General features: G+C 40.9%; 1 protein-coding gene across 1 annotated transcript in view; it reads right to left on the reverse strand.

Moving 5' to 3' along the window:
* Nucleotides 1-760: 760 nt before the first annotated feature.
* Nucleotides 761-16816, reverse strand: part of LOC133558904 (2-oxoglutarate dehydrogenase-like, mitochondrial) — a 79391-nt gene continuing 63335 nt past the window's right edge. Inside the window, exons 20-23 of the mRNA XM_061910050.1 lie at nt 14114-14186; nt 9799-9962; nt 7486-7643; nt 761-7418 (exon numbers count right to left, since the gene is read on the reverse strand). Coding sequence (XP_061766034.1) covers nt 7295-7418; nt 7486-7643; nt 9799-9962; nt 14114-14186 — 519 coding nt within the window. The 3' untranslated portion in view covers nt 761-7294. The remainder of the gene's footprint in view (nt 7419-7485; nt 7644-9798; nt 9963-14113; nt 14187-16816) is intronic.

The raw sequence follows: 16816 nt of genomic DNA on the forward strand, positions 1-16816 counted from the left end.
CGGGCCTGTTTTGCTGCCAATGGAACTGGTGTTTTTGTCAGGCTTGTTAGTTTTTCCTGTCTGTTTCCTGTCAGCGCTTTTATTTTGTCTGTTTCCTGTTTTTTTCCCTGAGCGCTGTTTCCCCTCAGCTGCGGCTGATTGGCACCTGGCCACACCTGGTGTCATTCAGCCCGCTCCTATTTGAACCTGTTTTGTCCTCCAGTCGAGTGCTGGATTATTGGATTGTATTGTCGCTCCTGTCACATCGTGTCGCTCCTGTCGTGTCATTTCAGCGTAGCGGTAAGCTATATTTCAGTAGCAGTTTGTAGCTTGCTGTCTTTTGTTCCATGCTTTCAGTTTGTCTTTATACAAGACGTAATGACTTCTGTTTTCCTGCTCGCTACCCGCCAGCTTCCACGCGAGGCCCTTTTGTTTTTGCTAGCTTCCATGCTAAGCTCCTTTTGTTTTCTAGCTCCCATGCTAGCTCTTTTAGTTTGTCATCCGCCTCGTGCGCGCTTTTTGTTAGTACCCTTTTGTTTGTTCGTCTTCTAGTTGTCAGAGGTATTTGTTGTTGAACCCCAAGATGCAGGCATAGAATATGAAGACATTTAATATAAATAATAGAACAAGAACAAACAAAAAGCACGCACGTGGGCGGAATAACAAACTAAGGGAGCTAGCACTGGAAGCTAGAAAACAAAAAGGAACTTTAGCATGGAAGCTAGTGGATAGCAAACAGAAAAACTGGAAATTAATGGTTAACAAGAACAGTGAAGTGAAGTGAAGTGAATTATATTTATATAGCGCTTTTCTCAAGTGACTCAAAGCGCTTTACATAGTGACACCCAATATCTAAGTTACATTTAAATCAGTGTGGGTGGCACTGGGAGCAGGTGGGTAAGGTGTCTTGCCCAAGGACACAACGTCAGTAACTAGGATGGCACAAGCGGGAATCGAACCTGCAACCCTCAAGTTGCTGGCACGGCCACTCTACCAACCGAGCTATCCGCTACGACGACCAGGACAACATGTAGCATGACAGGTAATAGCTGAAAAGAATCACAGACACGACAAGAGCAACATATGGCAACGACAAGTCCGAATGACAATGCAATGATCCAGCAACTGACACAAGACAAAGCAGGTACAAATAGGAGCGGGCTGATTGGCAACAGGTGTGGCCAGGTGCCAATCAGCCGCGGCTAAAGAGGAACACAGCACTCAGGGAACAAGACAGGAAGCTGACAAATTAAGAGAACTAGACAGGAACTAAAGACAGCAGATACTAAACACAGAGGAAACAGACAAATGCAGAGGAAAAAACTAAAACATAGACAAACTGTCAGGGGAAAGCCTGACACTAGTATTTTAATTAAATCATGTTTTCCTATTCAATGCCTGCCTCCTTCTCTGCATCTTGGGGTTCGTCACCAACGTACTCTGACAGTTTTACAGAGAGTAAATGGGACAATGAAAAAGGAGGATTACCTCCAAATTCTTCAGGACAACCTCAAATCACTAGGCCGGCGGTTGGGTCTTGGGCGCAGTTGTTCCACCAGGACAATGACCCCAGAAACATGTCAAAAGTGGTAAAGGATAGAATTCAGGTTTTAGAATGGCCTTCCAAAAGTACTGACCCAAACATGTGGACAATGCTGAAGAAACAAGTCCATGTCCGAAAACCAACACATTTAGCAGAACTGCACCAATTGTGTCAAGAGGAGTGGTCAAAAATTCAACCTTGAGCATTAATACACTTCCATACCATCATGCTGGCTTTTGAATATACTTTAGGTCTGAAAGGATTTGCAAATCATTTTATTTTGTTTTTATTTACGATTTATACAAAGTGCCAACTTCGCTGGCTTTGAGTTTTGTACATCACATTCACCCATTTACACACTAAAGATAGAAGGTGCTAACCACGGCCTATCAGGAGCAGTGGGGGGTGCCTTGCTCAGGGACACTTCGGCATGAGCTCTCCTGGCCAGGATCCAACCCGTAACCCCCGTCTCCCCATGCCCTAATATTATATTACAAAAACAAGTTATGAGAGAATAAGAGTATCGTATCGCTAAAAAGTCGTTGTACTGTTATTAAAAAAAAAGGCTACTTTATGTAAAAATTATCGATACAGGTACAGTATAAAACATTGCAAGTTTTTTACTCATAAAAATACAGCTTTATAGCGCTAAAATGCTAAATGTGCCCTAGTTTTGTTTAGTTTTTAAATGAATGACTGATATTTCGGTATTCATTGCTTTTTTTGTATTCATTAATTGTACTTTTATTGCTTTTTGTAAAAGTCTCTCAAGTTTTTGGATAAACGCTTGTACAATTAATAAAATGTATTATTATTATGATTATTTACTACACATTAGAGTTGTACCGGTACCAAAATGTATATCAATACTTTGATACTTTTCCAAATAAACGGAACTACGAAAACACTTACAATATATTAAACATATGTTTCCTATTGTACTAAAATAATAATTTTACAAGGTTAAAATATAAATTAAAGGGCATTAAACACATTGGGCTTTTCTTGTTACACTCAAAGAACAATTTACAATTTTCCATATTACATATAGTCTGCCATAAACTAGGATTAGGTTGGAATGTAATAAATCACAAATCGGCGGCCTTGTGATTTGGACCCGAAAGCGGTTCGGACCCCCAACGAAACATCGACCCTGAAGGGAACGTCTGCCCTGTGCTCCTCGACTACGGTCTGCACCGGAGCCGAACAGCAGGACAGGTGTAACAACACCATTACCTGTCACTCTTTATGACTCCTTTTGTAGATCTGAATGCTTGTTATTTGAATGTTTACCTAAGTTTGAAGCAAAGGAGCTAATACTAATCGCAACATTGGGCGAGGCGTGTTTTTAAGCAGCCTCCCTGCTTAAAGCGCCACCTTTACTTTAGTTTGGAAGCCCAAATACCTCAAAATTGCTCTTCACCACTCTCTTTATTAACCAGTAGAATTTTCGATTTTTTTGCCATATTTCCTCTCCAGGATGTTATTGCTTGTATGCACTTTGTGTGCACATTTCGACACGCTCAACATCATGCGCCTCGGCTCTGACGTCACCGACGCACAGCAGCATTTGGATAAAAGAACGGTAGCGGTATTTTTCAAAGGTAGTATAGTACTGATTTCAATCAATTAGGATCCCTGTACTTTATTAGGACCGATATACCGTACAACCCTACTACAAATTTTCAGTTAGTTACTTGCAAAACAATTAACTATGCTAAAAATACCAAAGGGAACGTCTGCCCTCTGCTCCTCGACTACGGTCTGGACCGGAGCCGAACAGCAGGACAGGTGTAACAACACCATTACCTGTCACTCTTTATAACTCCTTTTGCAAATCTGAATACTTATTTAAATGTTTACCTAAGTTTGAAGCAAAGGTGCTAATACTAATCGCAACATTTGGCGAGGCGTGTTTTTAAGCAGCCTACCTGTGTAAAGCGCCACCTTTACTTTAGTTTGGAAGCCCAAATACCTCAAAATTGCGCTTCACCACTCTCTTTATTAACCAGTACAACTGCGGGGTTTTTTTTGCCATATTTCCTCTCCAGGATGTTATTGCTTGTATGCACTTTGTGTGCACATTTCGACACGCTCAACATCATGCGCCTCGGCTCTGACGTCACCGACGCACAGCAGCATTTGGATAAAAGAACGGTACCGGTATTTTTCAAAGGTAGTATAGCACTGATTTCAATCAATTAGGATCCCTGTACTTTATTAGGACCGATATACCGTACAACCCTACTACAAATTTTCAGTTAGTTACTTGCAAAACAATTAACTATACTAAAAATACCAAAGGGAACGTCTGCCCTGTGCTCCTCGACTACGGTCTGCACCGGAGCCGAACAGCAGGACAGGTGTAACAACACCATTACCTGTCACTCTTTATAACTCCTTTTGCAAATCTGAATGCTTGTTATTTAAATGTTTACCTAAGTTTGAAGCAAAGGTGCTAATACTAATCGCAACATTTGGCGAGGCGTGTTTTTAAAAGCAGCCTCCCTGTGTAAAGTGCCACCTTTACGTTAGTTTTGAAGCCCAAATACCTCAAAACTGCGCTTCACCACTCTCTTTATTAACTAGTAGAATTGTTGGGTTTTTTTGCCATTTTTCCTCTCCAAGATGTTATTGCTTGTATGCACTTTGTGTGCGCGTTTTCGACACGCTCAACATCATGCGCCTCGGCTCTGACGTCACCGACGCACAGCAGCATTTGGATAAAAGAACGGTACCGGTATTTTTCAAAGGTAGTATAGTACTGATTTCAATCAATTAGTATTGCGGTACTTTACTAGGACCGGTATACTGTACAACCCTTCTACACATTTTTAGTTAGTTACTTGCAAAAAAATTAACTATGCTAAAAAATACCAAAGGGAACGTCTGCCCTGTGCTCCTCGACTATGGTCTGCACTGGAGCCGAACAGCAGGACAGGTGTAACAACTCCATTACCTGTCACTCTTTATAACTCCTTTTGCAGATCTGAATGCTTGTTATTTAAATGTTTACCTAAGTTTGAAGCAAAGGTGTTTTTAAAAGCAGCCTCCTTGTTTAAAGCGCCACCTTTACATTAGTTTTGAAGCCCAAATACCTCAAAATTGAGCTTCACCACCCTCTTTATTAACCAGTAGAATTGTCGATTTTTTTGCCATTTTTCCTCTCTAAGATGTTATTTCTTGTATGCACTTTGTGTGCGCGTTTCGACACACTCAACATCATGCGCTTCGGCTCTGACGTCACCGCCGCACAGCAGCATTTGGATAAAAGAACGGTACCGGTATTTTTCAAAGGTAGTATAGCACTGATTTCAATCAATTAGGATCCCTGTACTTTATTAGGACCGATATACCGTACAACCCTACTACAAATTTTCAGTTAGTTACTTGCAAAACAATTAACTATGCTAAAAATACCAAAGGGAACGTCTGCCCTGTGCTCCTGTTATACGGTCTGCACCGGAGCCGAACAGCAGGACAGGTGTAACAACACCATTACCTGTCACTCTTTATAACTCCTTTTGTAGATCTGAATGCTTGTTATTTAAATGTTTATCTAAGTTTGAAGCAAAGGTGCTAATATCAATCGCAACATTTGGCTTTATTAACCAGTAGAATTGTTGTTTTTTTTTGCAATTTTTTCTCTCCAAGATGTTATTGCTTGTAAGCATTTTGTGTGCGCGTTTTCGACACGCTCAAAATCATGCGCCTCGGCTCTGACGTCACCGACGCACAGCAGTATTTGGATAAAAAGGACGGTACCGGTATTTTTCAAAGGTAGTATAGTACCGATTTCAATCAATTAGTATTGCGGAACTTTACTAGGACCGATATACCATACAACCCTTCTACAAATTTTTAGTTAGTTACTTGCAAAACAATTAACTATGCTAAAAATACCAAAGGGAACGTCTGCCCTGTGCTCCTCGATTATGGTCTGCACCGGAGCCGAACAGTAGGACAGGTGTAACAACACCATTACCTGTCACTCTTTATAACTCCTTTTGCAAATCTGAATACTTATTTAAATGTTTACCTAAGTTTGAAGCAAAGGTGCTAATACTAATCGCAACATTTGGCGAGGCGTGTTTTTAAGCAGCCTACCTGTGTAAAGCGCCACCTTTACTTTAGTTTTGAAGCCCAAATACCTCAAAATTGCGCTTCACCACTCTCTTTATTAACCAGTACAACTGCGGGGTTTTTTTTTTTGCCATATTTCCTCTCCAGGATGTTATTTCTTGTATGCACTTTGTGTGCGCGTTTCGACACGCTCAACATCATGCGCCTCGGCTCTGACGTCACCGACGCACAGCAGCATTTGGATAAAAGAACGGTACCGGTATTTTTCAAAGGTAGTATAGCACTGATTTCAATCAATTAGGATCCCTGTACTTTATTAGTACCGGTATACCGTACAACCCTACTACAAATTTTCAGTTAGTTACTTGCAAAACAATTAACTATGCTAAAAATACCAAAGGGAACGTCTGCCCTGTGCTCCTCGACTACGGTCTGCACCGGAGCCGAACAGCAGGACAGGTGTAACAACACCATTACCTGTCACTCTTTATAACTCCTTTTGCAGATCTGAATGCTTGTTATTTAAATGTTTACCTAAGTTTGAAGCAAAGGTGCTAACACTAATCGCAACATTTGGCGATGCGTGTTTTTAAAAGCAGCCTCCCTGTTAAAAGCGCCACCTTTACGTTAGTTTTGAAGCCCAAATACCTCAAAACTGCGCTTCACCACTCTCTTTATTAACTAGTAGAATTGTTGTTTTTTTTTGCCATTTTTCCTCTCCAAGATGTTATTGCTTGTATGCACTTTGTGTGCGCGTTTTCGACACGCTCAACATCATGCGCCTCGGCTCTGACGTCACCGACGCACAGCAGCATTTGGATAAAAAGGACGGTACCGGTATTTTTCAAAGGTAGTATAGTACCGATTTCAATCAATTAGTATTGCGGTACTTTACTAGGACCGGTATACTGTACAACCCTTCTACACATTTTTAGTTAGTTACTTGCAAAAAAATTAACTATGCTAAAAAATACCAAAGGGAACGTCTGCCATGTGCTCCTCGACTACGGTCTGCACCGGAGCCGAACAGCAGGACAGGTGTAACAACACCATTACCTGTCACTCTTTATAACTGCTTTTGCAAATCCGAATGCTTGTTATTTAAATGTTTACCTAAGTTTGAAGCAAAGGTGTTTTTAAAAGCAGCCTCCTTGTTTAAAGCGCCACCTTTACATTAGTTTTGAAGCCCAAATACCTCAAAATTGCGCTTCACCACCCTCTTTATTAACCACCTTTTTATTAGGACCGGTATATCGTACAACCCTAATACACAATTTAAGTTAGTTACTTGCCAAACAATTAACTGCTAAAAAAAAATACTTAAAACTTTACCCCTACAGTAGTTTTACCTTGGCTAAAGTTCTACTACTTCAGTGATTACTTATTATACTCAAGTCTTTATCTGCTGTGCTTATTGTTATTATTTGGTAATAATTATTGAATGGCAGGCATTAAAACAGCTGGTTTGTATTAATTGTGCATGTTTCATATGTGTGCTACGTTCAGACTGACTGAGGTTCCACAGGTTTACAAACCGTTATAAAAAGATGTAATCGATACATTCCATGTTGGCAAATGAGAGTGTTTGTGGTGAAAGTATGTCAGGTCCATTTTGAATCCTTATGCCTTGTAGGATAAACTGATGAAAAATAAAAGAAACCGGAGAGAAAACTGCACCTCCAGTCCAGTTCAAGCTTTCCTTCCCTGGAAGGCGCTCAGGTTGAAGGCTGTTTCCATGAACTTCCGCAGCTCGTTAAGGTGGGTGGACTTATTCCCCGTGGCGGGAGCGGCGGCCGGGTCCCGCCCGACGTATCTGGAAGAAAAAAACACAAATGAGTAAGTTTTTTCCGGGCGTGCTACCAGTAGACAGCGGCTCTCACCTGACCAGTCTCTTGTTGGCCACCACGGTGAGGAACCGAGGTCTGACGTAGTCGTAGTAGCCCATGTTCTTGTGCTCCTCCTGACACCAGACCAGCTCCGCCTGGCTGTGGTGCTTTTCCACCTCTGCTCGGACCAGGTCGAAGGGGAAAGGAGAGATCTGGGACAGAAGAATGCATCATGGCCCGAGTCTCGTGGAGCACTTTGACTGGAATATCCAGAAAATAATACAAAAATCTAATTGGAATCATTTTTAAAGGGGAACTGCACTTTTTTAGGAAATTTTTCACATACTTTGGTTCTTTTATGAATTTATTAAGGGTCTACTGAAAATGTGAGCAAATCCGCTGGGTCAAAAGTATACATACAGCAATGTTAATATTTGGTCACATGTCCCTTGGCAAGCTTCTGGTTGAATTTTTGACCACTCCTCCTGACAAAATTGGTGCCGTTAAGCTAAATTTGTTGGTTTTCTGACATGGACTTGTTTCTTCAGCATTGTCCACACATATTAGTCAGGACTTTGGGAAGGCCGTTCTAAAACCTTAACACAGAGCGGTCGAGCGAACGTGTTTCTCTACTTTAACCAGCAAGTTTTTGGATGGGAAAATTGTGATATTAAGTCGGCTCCTACCGGAGACATCAGTGGATTATGGGACCTCCTCCTGTAGCTGTCAAAAAGGCAGCTGTGATCTTGGCTCCCCGGCTTCTCCCAGAGCCACTGGTGTTCACCGCAGCCATCCGACTTTGAGGTATGACTTTACAATCTCACTAAAACACTATTAAAACAATAAGCAGATAAGGGATCTTCCAGAATTATCCTAGTAAATGTGTCTAATTACATCTGAAACGGTCCCACTGCCTGTAACCTTTTCTTTTCTCAAATTAATAGGGAAATCGACGCTTTCTCGGTCCGAATCGCTCTTGCTGCTGGAGGCTATGATTATAAACAATGTACAGATGTGAGGAGCTCCACAACCCGTGACATCACGCGCACATCGTCTGCTACTTCCGGTACAGGCAAAGCTTTTTTATTAGCGACCAAAAGTTCAGAGCTTTATCGTCGCTGTTCTCTACTAAATCCGTTCAGCAAAAATATGACAATATCGCAAAATGATGAAGTATGACACATAGAATGGACCTGCTATCCCCGTTTAAATAAGAACATCTCATTTCAGTAGGCCTTTAATTCTAGCCTGATTAAGCCATTCCTTTCCCACTTTTGACTTGATTTTGGAGTCATTGTTCTGTTGGAACACTGTTAGATAGGCGCCAGCGCCGCCCGAGACCCCGAAAGGGAATAAGCGGTAGAAAATGGATGGATGGATGGGATGCTTCTAACTGAATGTTTACTGTGTTAGTAATTGCTGTGATGCAAACAAGGCGTAGGATTAATTAAGCTCTGCTTCTTTCTACTCCTCTTCGGACATGTGTAACTGTAACCATTCAATCCAGGCCACCTTTCCCTCGATGCAGATCACGAGCTGTGCATGAAAACGCGCAAGTAAATTTTAAATAAATAAATGACAGGGAGCGTCATATTACATTTTACAGCAAACTGATTCTTAGCCTTGTTTATTGCTCCATCACTGATTAGAATACAATTTAAAAAAGAGATATATATTTAAATATAAATTTTATTCTTATTCAAAAAAATATGTATCACTAATTATTTATTATGGGCTTCACGGTGGCAGAGGGGTTAGTGCGTCTGCCTCACAATACGAAGGTCCTGCAGTCTTGGGTTCAAATCCAGGCTCGGGATCTTTCTGTGTGGAGTTTGCATGTTCTCCCCGTGAATGCGTGGGTTCCCTCCGGGTACTCCGGCTTCCTCCCACTTCCAAAGACATGCACCTGGGGATAGGTTGATTGGCAACACTAAATTGGCCCTAGTGTGTGAATGTTGTCTGTCTGTGTTGGCCCTGCGATGAGGTGGCGACTTGTCCAGGGTGTACCCCGGCCCCCCGCAACCCCAAAAAGGGAATAAGCGGTAGAAAATGAATAGATGGATGGATAATTATTTATTATAAATATTTTCATCAATATTTTTACATTTATTATTAATTTTCTAAAAAATTAATTATTGAACCATTTCTTTGTCATGAATATATTTTAGTACAAAACATGCATAAAATTGAATAAAAAAGTATAAAAATGTTCACATAAATACAAAAAGTGTAAAAAAAATTTTGCAATAGTGGGTGTCTTCAAAATAATATTTTACTTAAGGCCCAATTTATGTTTAAAAAAAAACAACCTAAAGAAACAATTACCAGTAAAGTACTTCTGGAACATTCCAGCATGTTGAGACAAACCTGTTCCAGTCTGATGATGGCGACTTCTTTCTCCAGGTTCTGTTGTTTCCTCTCTTTGGTCAGCTCATAGTAGACTTTGCCGGTGCAGAAGATCAACCTTCTCACTTGGTCTGGACTTTGGCTGCAAGGACCCTGGTCTGGGATCAGCCTCTTGAATCTAGTGCCTGCACGAATTAAATACAACAATTACTGACTTTCACCACTCGTCAGCATTAACAGTGGATAATTTTTCAATGGTAGACCGGTCTGGACTACAGGCAGGCCAGTGTAGTACACACACTCGAAGCCACGCTGTTTTACAGAATGTGGCTTGGCATTGTCTTGCTGAAATAAGCAGGGGCGTCCATGAAAAATACATTGCTTGGATGGCAACATATGATTTTTTCCAAACCTGTATGTACCTTTCGGCATTAATGGTGCCTTCACAGATGTGTAAGTTACCCATGCCTTGGGCACTAATGCACCCCCATACCATCACACATGTGTAAGTTACCCATGCCTTGGGCACTAATGCACCCCCATACCATCACAGATATTGGCTTTTGTACTTTGCGCCTAGAACAATCTGGATGGTTTTTTTCCCTCTTAGTTCCAGAGGACACGACGTCCACAGTTTCCAAAAACGATTTGAAATGTGGACTCGTCTGACCACAGAACACTTTTCCACTTTGCGTCAGTCCATCTTAGATGAGCTCGGGCCCAGCGAAGCATTTCTGGGTGTTGTTGATAAAGGGCTTTCGCTTGGCATAGCAGAGTTTTAACTTGCACTTACAGATGTAGTAACGAACTGTAGTTACTGACAGTGGTTTTCTGAAGTGTTCCTGAGCCCATGTGGTGACATCCTTTACACATTGACATCGTTTTTTGATGCAGTACCGCCTGAGGGATCGAAGGTCACGGCATTGCCACTTATGTTGGCTTTTGTACTTTGCGCCTAGAACAATCTGGATGGTTTTTTTCGTCTTAGTTCCAGAGGACACGACGTCCACTGTTTCCAAAAACAATTTGAAATGTGGAGTCGTCTGACCACAGAACACTTTTCCACTTTGCATCAGTCTATCTTAGACAAGCCCGGGCAATGCGAAGCATTTCTGGGTGTTGTTGATAAATGGCTTTCGCTTGGCATAGCAGAGTTTTAACTTGCACTTACAGATGTAGTAACGGACTGTAGTTACTGACAGTGGTTTTCTGAAGTGGTCCTTAACCCAGGTGGTGATATCCTTTACACACTGACGTCGGTTTTTGAGGCAGTACCGCCTGAGGGATCGAAGGTCACGGCATTGCCACTTACATGCAGTAATTTCTTCAGATTATCTGAAACTTTTGATGATATTATTAACTATAGATGGTGAAATCCCTAAATTCCTTGCAATAGCTCGTTTGACAAATGTTATTCTTAAACTGTTCGACAATTTGGTCATGCATTTGTTCACAAAGTGGTGAGCCTCGCCCCATCCTTGTTTGAGAATGACTGAGCATTTTTTGGGAAGCTGTTTTTATACCCAATCATGGCACCCACCTGTTCCCAATTAGCCTGCACACCTGTGGAATGTTTCAAATAAGTGTTTGATGAGCATTACTCAACTTTCTCAGTCTTTTTTTCCACTTGTGCCAGCTTTTTTTGGAAACATGTTGCAGGTATCAAATTCCAAATGAGATAACATATGCAAAAAAATAAAGATTAGCTGTTCGAAGGTTAATTATCTTGTCTTTGCAGTCTATTCAATTGAAGTTGAAAAGGATTAAAACAAATGTTTTTATTTACCATTTACACAACGTGCTAACTAATCTAAATCTAAATTATTGCGTACCTATGTGGGGAAAAAACTACAAAAGTACACTTTATTCACTAATGGTGTTGCAAAAGAAGTTGGTTAGAATTATACATAATATTATAAAGCCTTTATTTAACCCAGGGGTGTCCAAACTTAGTACAATGAAATGTTGCGGGGGCCATTTTTGAACACATTTTATCCGCTAAAGAGGCTAAAAGCCAACCGGTGTATGTCGATATATGCTAAGTTAGCTTTGTGTGGTAGGTGACAAAGAAAATAAGTGTCATTAACAACAAGGGCTGTCAAAAATAACAAATTAACTCATGCGATCAATCACCAAAAATATTGTAAACACGCAGATAAATCACAGTTTATTTTGCTCATTTACTGTGAACAAACTGAAACGACATTTGTGACCAAGTATTGAAGCCCTTTTAATTAAAATTACATTTTGAAGTTGAATGAAATCATGCAAGTGAGTAGTAGTTGTGATTAATCCAATTTTAAATGTGTGGTCAACCTGTTTGTCTACATGCTTTTTTTTATTTCTCTTTGCTATTTGAGCTTATTGTACCGTAACTAGAATAAATAAACTAAGAATCATGTTTTTATATGATGTATTTAGTCCATAAGTAACAAACTTCATGTTTAGTGACATGCTAACTCTTATTTTTACACTTTGTTTTCAAATTCCATTGTATGTTATACTCTTCGGACACCACCAGATGGCAGTATAAGTGTCCACATAAGTGGCCATAAGACCCCAATTCAGTAGTGTACACCATTTTTGTAAATAAGAGCTAAAAGGTGCTGTCCACGCATGTGGCCATTAAGGCCTTTAGAGGGTTTAATCTGATTTTAAAAGTGTATCGTTTGACAGCAATACCAATAACGTCTCGATTATAATGAATGCATTACATTTTTACGATCTGCTGAGGGCCACACTTTGGACACCCCTGATTTAACCAAATATCCTGAAATTCAATAATTGTGTTTATTTGCAAACAGCTGAAATTATTCACAAAGCAAAGTGTAATCCGCTACCCAAGAATGTACAACACTCCTTAATAAAAGAGGACAAATATAACCTCAGAGAAAAATGTAAATTAAAACAATTGTATGTACGTACAACACCTAAGACCTTCAGTATATAAAAGTATGTGGAAGTTAATTATAGGTTAGATTAAACAAATAAGTCAATCAATGTTCTCATTCATCTCACTTTGTGAGTTACAATTTACTTTCATATTTATTTATCTATCCATTCATTTCAAATTGTAATATTTATGGGGTAAATTGTGAATAAATTGAGAACAGGAAGTGAATAAAAGTGTTAGTAATTGCTCTGAACTAGATAAGGCAGGGGTGCCCATTACGTCGATCGCGAGCTACCAGTCGACCGCGGGGGGTGTGTCAGTCGATCTCCCGCCAGGCTTTTAAAAAAAATAGACCTAAAAAATGAGTGATCATCAATCTTCACCAAGACGTCACTTAAATGACATTCACGGTACCGGAGGGTCTTGTGAGATGACGCTGGCTGCTGCAAGATCATTATTATGAAAATATGACCGAGAGGAAGGCGAGAAACACTTTTTATTTCAACAGACTCTCGCGCCGTACCTTCCGTCAAAACTCTAAAGGCCGACTGCACATTTCCTATCTTCACAATAAAAGCCCTGCTTCATGCTGCCTGCGCTAACTAAATACAGAGTCTCGGAAAACTGGCGTGCACAAGCGATCCCTCAGAAAGCTGGCGTGCACATCACTTGTGCACGCCAGCTTTCCGAGACTCTTATTTTGTTAGCGCAGGCAGCATGAAGCAGGGCTTTTATTGTGAAGATAGGAAATGTGCAGTCGGCCTTTAGAGTTTTGACGGAAGGGACGGCGCGAAAGTCTGTTGAAATAAAAAGTGTTTCTCGCCTTCCTCTCTGTCATTTTTTCATAATAATGAACTGGCAGCAGCCAGCGTCATCTCACAAGACCCTCGGGTGCCGTGAATGTCAATCAAGCAAGCTACGGAATTTGCCGCCAATGTTTTTCTTGTAAAGTGTATGGAAGCTGGATGAATTAGATGCCAAAAAGCAACCACTTTCATGTGGTATTGTACAGAAAGGACAACTTTTTTTCTCCTCCATTTGAAAATGTGGGCGTTATCATCATTACTGTCTGATTCCAATCAATGCAAGTCATCAGAATCAGGTAATACACCAACTTAAATTCTTGTCTTTGTGAAAGAAAGACATCTATATGTGTTACACATGCTTGTATTATCATTAAACACATTTAACTTGTTTACAAAAATGTCTCTTTCATAAATAAATAAATATAAATGATATATATAAATGAGGTAGATCCCCTCGAGTTGGTCAATTGAAAAGTAGCTCGCCTGCAGAAAAAGTGTGGGCACCCCTGCGATAAGGGGTAGGATTAAATGAGCTCTGCTTTTTCCTACTTTTTTTCAAATATGTTGGGGGAAAAAAAATCAGAAAATTGTGATGAATGCATGTTAGAACTTAAAACCGTAATAGTTAAAAGCTCACCTTCGATGAGGTCGTCAAAACTGGACCTGGCCTCAGGGTGTCTGAGCAGAGATTTCGGAGTGAAAATAATCAGCTGTGAAAGAAGAAAGTTTTGATCACACGAGGCCACCGTGTGACATCAGCACTGGGACAAACCTCCTGATAAACAAATATCTTAACGTTCAGCCAAGCAAAACGAGAATATCTGACTTTTTACGGGGAAAAAGACAAAAGAAACATAACAGGATATTCCCTATTGACATCCTGACTCATTCGCTCAGGGTGGTTTGTTTTCTCATGCTCGACGGAGCGTCACATGTGCCGAGCGACGGGGGATCGCTTAAGAACGTTGCTGGAAAAAAACACTCAAGCTGTGTGTAAAGAAAAAAAAAGATATGTTAATTCATCTACTTTTAAAAAGTTTTCACCCATAAGAACCATGTAGGATGGTAATTATGAAATAAGTCATGTCATTCTTGTAGTATTATTCATTTTGCAACAAATATAATTATAGTGTTTATTTAACTAAATGCAAAGCTGCTGGGATTTAATCAAAAGCTGGAAAAAATGGCTATTATTTCCAAATTGTTAAGAGTCATAAAATATAAAGAATAATATGTAACTTTAATATTAATTTTGGCATGCATGAGAAAGTGTTGGCTGAGTGACGTCAGTGAGTGAGTGGGCGAGTCAAGAGAGAGACAGGGATGAATGGGTCCGGTTGTGTCCTCCATCCATCCATCCATCCATCCATCTTCTTCCGCTTATCCGAGGTCGGGTCACGGGGGCAGCAGCCTAAGCAGGGAAACCCAGACTTCCCTCTCCCCAGCCACTTCGTCTAGCTCTTCCCGGGGGATCCCGAGGCGTTCCCAGGCCAGCCGGGAGACATAGTCTTCCCAACGTGTCCTGGGTCTTCCCCGTGGCCTCCTACCTGTTGGACGTGCCCTAAACACATCCCTAAGGAGGCGTTCGGGTGGCATCCTGACCAGATGCCCGAACCACCTCATCTGGCTCCTCTCCATGTGGAGGAGCAGCGGCTTTACTTTGAGTTCCTCCCGGATGGCAGAGCTTCTCACCCTATCTCTAAGGGAGAGACCTGGAAACTCATTTGGGCCGCTTGTACCCGTGATCTTATCCTTTCGGTCATGACCCAAAGCTCATGACCATAGGTGAGGATGGGAACATAGATAGACCGGTAAATTGAGAGCTTTGCCTTCCGGCTCAGCTCCTTCTTCACCACAACGTATCGGTACAACGTCCGCATTACTGAAGACGCCGCACCGATCCGCCTGTCGATCTCACGATCCACTCTTCCCCCACTCGTGAACAAGACTCCTAGGTACTTGAACTCCTCCACTTGGGGCAGGGTCTCCTCCCCAACCTGGAGATGGCACTCCACCCTTTTCCGGGAGAGAACCATGGACTCGGATTTAAAGGTGCTGATTCTCATTCCGGCCGCTTCACACTCGGCTGCGAACCGATCCAGTGAGAGCTGAAGATCCCGGCCAGATGAAGCTAACAGGACCACATCGTCTGCAAAAAGCAGCGGTTGTGTCCTGCAAAACTAATTAACCAGATTGTCATTCTGACCCATTACCAGGTATAAAGTGAAGGGTATTACCCCCCGACGAAACATCGACCCTTAAAGGAACGCCTGCCCTGTGCTCCTCGACTACGGTCTGCACCGGAGCCGAACAGCAGGACAGGTGTAACAATTGCATTACCTGTCACTGTTTATAACTCCTCGTGAAGATCTGAATGGTTATTATTTAAATGTTTACCTAAGTTTAAAGCAAAGGTGCTAATAATAATAGCAACATTTGGCGAGGTGTGTTTTTAAGCAGCCTCCCTGTTTAAAGCACCACCTTTACGTTAGTTTTGAAGCACAAATAACTAAAAATTGCGCTTCACCAGCCTCTTTATTAACCAGTAGAATTGTCGGGATTTTTTTGCCATTTTTCCTGTCCAAGATGTTTTGAAAAAGTGTCGAGGAAAATATACCTCTCTTTGAACAAGTGTGGTCGGAGAGCTGAAAACAACCGGAAGAGCGAGCAGTGGGAGGAAGAGCTGAAAAGCGACCCGACGTGCACGAAGGTTTATCGAAAATAAAGCAAAGTCACAACCTGCTCGAGGTCATGTCACTCTTTGGTGGTCAGTTGGAACCCGGACAGTGAGAGACTGTCACAATTGTGTTTTTAAAAACAATGGAAATGATGTTTCGAGTAAAGAACAACAGCTTGGAATCTTAGGTTATTTCAATTAAGAGGAGAAAAACTATAATTTACGGGGGATATCGATTTTTGAAATATGTAAAGTAAGAATGAATTTAAATACAAATGTATTTCAGATTTAGGAGTTAAATGGTGGAACAAAATTAGTGATGAGTTGAAGACATGTTGTTCTTTGTTAAGGTTTAAAAAAACTATATAATACAAACCCCGTTTCCATATGAGTTGGGAAATTGTGTTAGATGTAAATATAAACAGAATACAATGATTTGCAAATCCTTTTCAAGCCATATTCAGTTGAATATGCTACAAAGACAACATATTTGATGTTCAAACTCATAACTTTATTTTCTTTTTTGCAAATAATAATTAACTTCGAATTTCATGGCTGCAACACGTGCCAAAGTAGTTGGGAAAGGGCATGTTCACCACTGTGTTACATCACCTTTTCTTTTAACAACACTCAATAAACGTTTGGAAACTAAGAAAACTAATT

The sequence above is a fragment of the Nerophis ophidion genome, linkage group LG09, assembly GCF_033978795.1.
Source record: "Nerophis ophidion isolate RoL-2023_Sa linkage group LG09, RoL_Noph_v1.0, whole genome shotgun sequence".
NCBI lineage: Eukaryota > Metazoa > Chordata > Actinopteri > Syngnathiformes > Syngnathidae > Nerophis > Nerophis ophidion.